Source organism: Rhinolophus hipposideros (genome assembly GCF_964194185.1).
Source record: "Rhinolophus hipposideros genome assembly, chromosome: 5".
NCBI lineage: Eukaryota > Metazoa > Chordata > Mammalia > Chiroptera > Rhinolophidae > Rhinolophus > Rhinolophus hipposideros.
In genome coordinates, this window is record NC_138051.1 from 59267898 (window position 1) to 59273897 (window position 6000).

At 38.8% G+C, this 6000-nt stretch overlaps 1 protein-coding gene across 1 annotated transcript in view; it reads left to right on the top strand.

The window, feature by feature from the left end:
- The window catches only part of PIAS1 (protein inhibitor of activated STAT 1), a 114058-nt gene extending 109618 nt beyond the window's left edge, over positions 1-4440 (top strand). The window contains exon 14 of the mRNA XM_081050439.1: positions 482-4440. Within this exon, the coding sequence (XP_080906565.1) occupies positions 482-775 (294 nt within the window). The 3' untranslated portion in view covers positions 776-4440. The remainder of the gene's footprint in view (positions 1-481) is intronic.
- Positions 4441-6000: the final 1560 nt, after the last annotated feature.

The window sequence follows — 6000 nt, forward strand, 5'->3', positions numbered from 1 at the left end:
AAAAATTGAAATAAATATCCTTTTGTCAGCTGTGCCTGAGTATACAGTAAGAACAGTATCTACTTGTTAGTTTCCAATACTGATTTATAAAGAGGGCAGTGAATCATATTGACTGATAAATTTCTTGGCCAAATAGCCCCATAAGAGAAAGAGGGCAGACTGTCCTCTTTCCTGCCATATTTGAGGGTACGCCCCTTTGAAAATAGAATTATGAGAATTGCTTGCAATCCGAGTTAAAATTAAAAATGGTAAAAATTTTATTTTGTTTTTTTCTCCTAGTTTCCGATACAAAAATGTCTCTCAGGATCAATGATGCGATCATTTCATAAGGCGATTTGACTTTGCAAAACATTTTATTAAATATTTCAGAAACACCAGATCCTCAGAATTATATGAAAGTTAGGGCTTTGTTCTGCTGAGAAGAAAGCTTATTCATTGATAAACGTCACTAACACTGTTTTGTCTCTCTCACCCTCCCCAGCACTATAACACCTCCCTCCTTGCCGCTGCAGCAGCAGCTGTGTCAGATGATCAAGACCTCTTACACTCGTCTCGATTTTTTCCGTATACCTCCTCACAGATGTTTCTCGATCAGTTAAGTGCAGGAGGCAGTACTTCTCTGCCAACCACCAACGGAAGCAATAGTGGCAGTAACAGCAGCCTTGTGTCCTCCAACAGCCTAAGGGAGAGCCATAGCCACACCATCACCAACAGGAGCAGCACGGACACGGCGTCCATCTTTGGCATCATACCAGACATTATTTCATTGGACTGATGGCCTTGACCCTGCTGCTCCCATCCTCACCCCAGATTAAATGAACGTGGCAGAAAGAAGAGAACTTTGTGCTATGTTTTACCTTATTCTGTTTAGAAAAGTACACAAGCGTGTTTTTTTCCTTTTTTTTAGGGAAAAAATTAAAAGAAATGTACAGAGAACAAAACTATATTTTCAGTTTTACTTTTGTATATAAATCTAAGACTGCCTGTCTGATAAAACACTTGTAAAAAAGAAAAAAGAAAAAAAAACAAAAACAAAAGAAAAGAAAAAAAACAAGTACCCACAAACCACCTTCAGTTCAATTTTTCTGGATTCTGAAGATTTTTTTCGTCATTTGTTCTATGGTTTTGGTTTTATTTTACTTCAATGGCATTATTTTATTTGCAATAACAAAAAAGGAATTGCATGTATGAAGTTTTAAATTGTGGGCTTTTCTTTGTTGTGGGGAGGGGGCTGCGGGGATAGTTTTAATTTCCATTTTCTAAAAATGACTGACTTGGATTCTGTTTGTGTGTGTGCATATTTTATCCAGCCTTAAATTATAAATCTCATCTGTCCCACTGCATTCCCTGTGTATTTTCAGGATATAGCTCGTGGGTATGTGTGTTCAGTGTGTATGTCTGTGTATTTTTCTGTCATTACTGTTCCTTCTTCTCCCGAGTTTGCATTCAGTTGATAAATCAATTGCCTGCTTCTTTCAAAGTGCTTTGAAGGTCTTGAACTCACATATGAGCATCTTTATTGACTATTCCAATTGCATGTTCTCCATCACATATTTTCTCTTATTTGCTAGATACCCCTAAAAACATACCCCATATATTTTTTAGAGATTGGAGTAAAGCTGTCTGGATAAGGAGTAGGCTTAGCAGACCTGTGAATAATACACTTTAGTCTAGTTCTTTATTCTAAATTTGGATTGCCAGTATTATGTATTTAAACCAAGTCTGTGAACACCTGCTTTTTTGGCCACAGGGTAATAAGTTTTATGTAAGATCTTCATACCAAAGTAGGAGGTAAAACTAGCTTAGAAAGCCCTTTTGGGTGTCTTGCGCAGCTGACAGAGGTATAGTTACATCACCTCAAAAAAGAAAAAAAAAAGTCAGTAATCTTAAAAGTAAATTTAAATTCTCTTCAGAAAACACAATGTACCACACATGTCAATCTATAAATCTGTCTGATAAACAGTCAAAATTCAAAATGGGCTTGATCCTTAGTCATTTTACTCTCTGGTTCTGAGTGTACTTATTTTCTTAGCTATTGTTTGTTTTATTTTTTTCTTCACCTTTTAAAGACAAGCATGACATAGGAAAGTCAATTTTCTTTAGAATTCATGGGTCAGTCTGATCTATTCTTACTAATAATGGAACGTGTAAATATATTGAAAACTGTTTTTCAGGAGATGAGTGAGGGTTGAAGTGAAGGAAAAGTGGTTCTACTTGTGTTCCAAAATCCTCTTCAGAGGAGATATTACGTTCTTCAGGTAATAACTGAAGGTATGGAAAACATTTTTTAGCTGATTAAGAGGCTTAGCAGGTTTAACAGAAAAGATAAAGAAGGGCATGATAATTACCAGTTTTCCAGACTGGATTTTTGTATCACAGTTGTTAATGTTCTCAGAGTTGATGAAGGACCACCTTTGTGTATAAGATTGTCATTTTCAACCTTGCAGTGGTAACAAAATGACCTACTTTAATACAGGTAGAATTTAAGATGGCTGTACCTTTGGTTGTATGATAAAATTAATGGTTCACATGACTATGTGGCATCTAAAAATAATATGTTTCTTACAGCATCTCTCTGCCACTAAATTGTTGACTTGAATTTTGAAAAACAAGTTGGTGTTGATATGTATATGTGTGTGTGTATATATGTATTTATAGACAAGTGTGTGTGAGTGACAAGTGAGTTATATAGTCTTCCCCTACGCATGTGTATTCCACACATACATGGCTAAACAATTCGTAATAAAAAAAAATTCATTGTCGGTTAAAACAGGAAATAGTTAAGTTTTTAAATGAATCTGGTGTTATGGTGAGTAAATACTTTAAAAACTCTCATTGCCATGTTAACTTAGGCTATTGTCTAATAGTATCGTAATTTGTGTCTAAATTCGGATTGGGATAGAAATTACTTAAATCGTGGGGAGTTACTTCTTATTTCACATTGCAGTAGGATACATTTGTATTCAACTACCTAAGGTTAAAATGAATAGTTTTCTGTATTTCTGTTTTATTTTCTTTTTCTGTCGTTAGTGGCCTCAAAATTCTGATCAATAACTGTGTATGATGCTGAATTACAAACTCTTTGAATGATCCAGTTGAAAACCCATTCCTCTACTTTCTTGAGCCCATTTTGAGAGGGTTAATTTCCCCTCAGTGTCCTGCATTATACCAACCCAAAGGAAGAATGGATAATGGGGAGAAATAAATGTCTGTCTAGTGGCTTTGGTTATGTCTCCACAGGAGAAACTAACCATTCAGTTGTCCTTTTATTTTAGTTCATTCCACTCTAAGGAGTTTGTTCCCTTCTGTTGTTGACTTTCCAAAATGTTGGCATTAGTAGTAGCTATCACTCTGTTGTTCTCATGGCCGATATTAGTCAATCAGACTTGCACGAGCTGTAGTCATTATTGGTAGCCATGCACTGCATCTTTGTCTTCTACGTTTAAAAAAGAAAAAAGCACATAGCATTTCATGTGTTTGTTCCTGAGCTCGCCCTCACTCCCAGACTCATGCCAACATGAACATGCTGTTTGTGAACAGATAACAGTTAGGCAAGTGGCCACCATCACCCTTCCTTGGTGTTTCATCGTCCGTGTGCATCTGTTGGGTCGCTGAACAGTACTGTGTGCGTTTCACATCTTCGGTGAAATCGCTGTTTGGCTGGCAGGGTTGAAGTGGCTTTTAGTTACTCTGTGGGCATTATTGGACACATCTTTTTAAAACAATCCGAACTTGAACCATGCCACACTTGTCGACTAATTTATTTTGAGCATTCAAGTTTTTCTACTTTATTAATTTAGACATTATCACAATTCTATATCATTACTGACTTAGGAAAGATTCACTTAAGCTTCTGAAAAATGTGATTTCTTGGCAGGTTTTCCTCTGAGTCAAATGTCTGAAATTGAATGAAAATATATCCCAATTTTAAATTGCTAACTGTGGAAGAACATTTTTCAAATAATTCCAGTTTTAAATACATGAAACACTTCAATATCTTCAGGACTTGAAAGCACATTTGAAATTATTTTAGTAAGAATTTTGTTTTACCAATACATGTTGAATTGTTTTTTAATTTAAAAAAGCTTAGATTTCAGAAAGAGGGAGGGAGAGTAGCTGGTGGTCCCAGAGTGTGCTGCTGTTAATTGTTTAATTAACAAAGGGGAAAATGTATATATACAGATATAAAAGTTACCATAAATTCCATGAACTTAAATCTGTGATTCATTGCCTTAAAACTTTCTCTCTTAGAATTTCCATACCGCATGCCAAACCAGTAAAATGGCTTTTAAAAATGTATAGTAGACCAATGTTGGTTTGTATAAAAGTACCAAGTGAAAATATTTATTACATGCATTGGAAAAAAAATTGTTTACCTATTGAATGTTACCTGTTTATGTAGAGCTCTTTAGATGTAATAAAAGAAAAGCCTTCAGTTAATTTGTCTTCTGTAAAATATACTACTGGGTATACAAGGGGACAGTCCCTATGAGAAAAGTGATACGCTTTGTGCTTCCAAAGCACCTTTCATCCAGAGATTGCAAAGCATGACAAGTAATTCTTTGGCCACATGCTTTGAGGTAAGTAGTGAATGCACAGCCTTCATTCCCTTTTCTCAGTGAGATATGGCTAGCTGTGTAGTGAACCACAGCATCTGTTTAGTTTTAATTCTGTTTAATAATCTGCAGTTTGAATGCTAAGAGCACTGTCACCATTTTTGTAAACAATACTAGGTGCTCTGTAAACCACCTGGAATTTCAGGAATGAGCATAAAACCCAGACACAAAGTAGTGTAAAAGCCTTTCGTGGGGGGAGAGATTTAAATCAGAACATGTCACAGGAGTTTAGAATCCTAGCTTGAGCATCTTTAATTAGGGACACTGAGTCAGTGGAGATGAGCCCTAGGTTCTAATGACTACTCCACACCACTTAATGTGGTTTGGGCAAGCTGTACTTCAGATTCCTGTGAAGCAAATCAGATTAATGCAGGTTGCTTTAAAACCATACTGGGGCCATTCAGTAATGAAGACAAAAAGTCTTTGAGGGAAATTACCCTCATTTACTATAGCCCAGAACTTTCTTGCCCTATCCCATCTAAATCATAGGTGTCTACTGTCTATAATCCGTGGTGTTCCAGATTGGCTGTGCAGGATTTGCTTCCGAACGTCCATGATGAGTTAAAAAGAGATGTGGGGCTGGTACCCTTGATCTTGAAAGTGCAATGTAGCCATTCTCTGTGGGTGCCGATATCTAACCAGCCGTGGGGGTTCACTGTGAGGTGATGGAGTTTAAGCACCTGGGCCCTTCCTTTGCTCTGGCCTCTTCTAGGGTCCTGGGAGCAGCTCCAGCAAGCCTTTATTTCTATTTGTGTATTCTCAAAGGAGGTGCCAAATCAGAGCCCTTGGGGCCACAAAGGCTGGCTCTGCCCCTGCACAGTGTGAACCAGAGGATCCCAGCTTCACCTGCTCAGTGCTGGGGGCCGTTGGTTGCCTGCCCCGCACAGTACCCTTCTCTACAGCTGCCAGCAATTCCTCCCCACTCCATTGGCAGTCACACTGTTGGGGAAACGAAAGAGTGTCCTGCCTCGGGACCTGGGTTTAGTCTGAAGCTGCACAGCATTGTGAGTCGTTGCGCTAAGACTATGACTGTTTTGTCCCCTGCAGTTTCCCTTGCGCCTGGCCCTCAGATCTGTGTCTTGTATAACCTCCCAAAAGACACACCTCCCTCAATTTGGTTTTCTTTTGCTTTAGCAACTGAGCACCATCAGACGAAGCCACAGCTCAGGGAGCCCGATCCTGATGCATGCAAGGATGAAACTCTCTGCACGTGGAGCCCCCGCCCCCACCGCCCCCCACCGCCCAACGTGCCAGTGTGTGACTCCAGCCCTTTTCAGGGCTGTGCTGACATTACCAGTGGGTCTGCAGATTTGATGAGCACATAGGCAGCCCCAGCCGGCGCCTCCTGACTACAGAACACTTCAGCTGCTGGAGCTGGAATTGC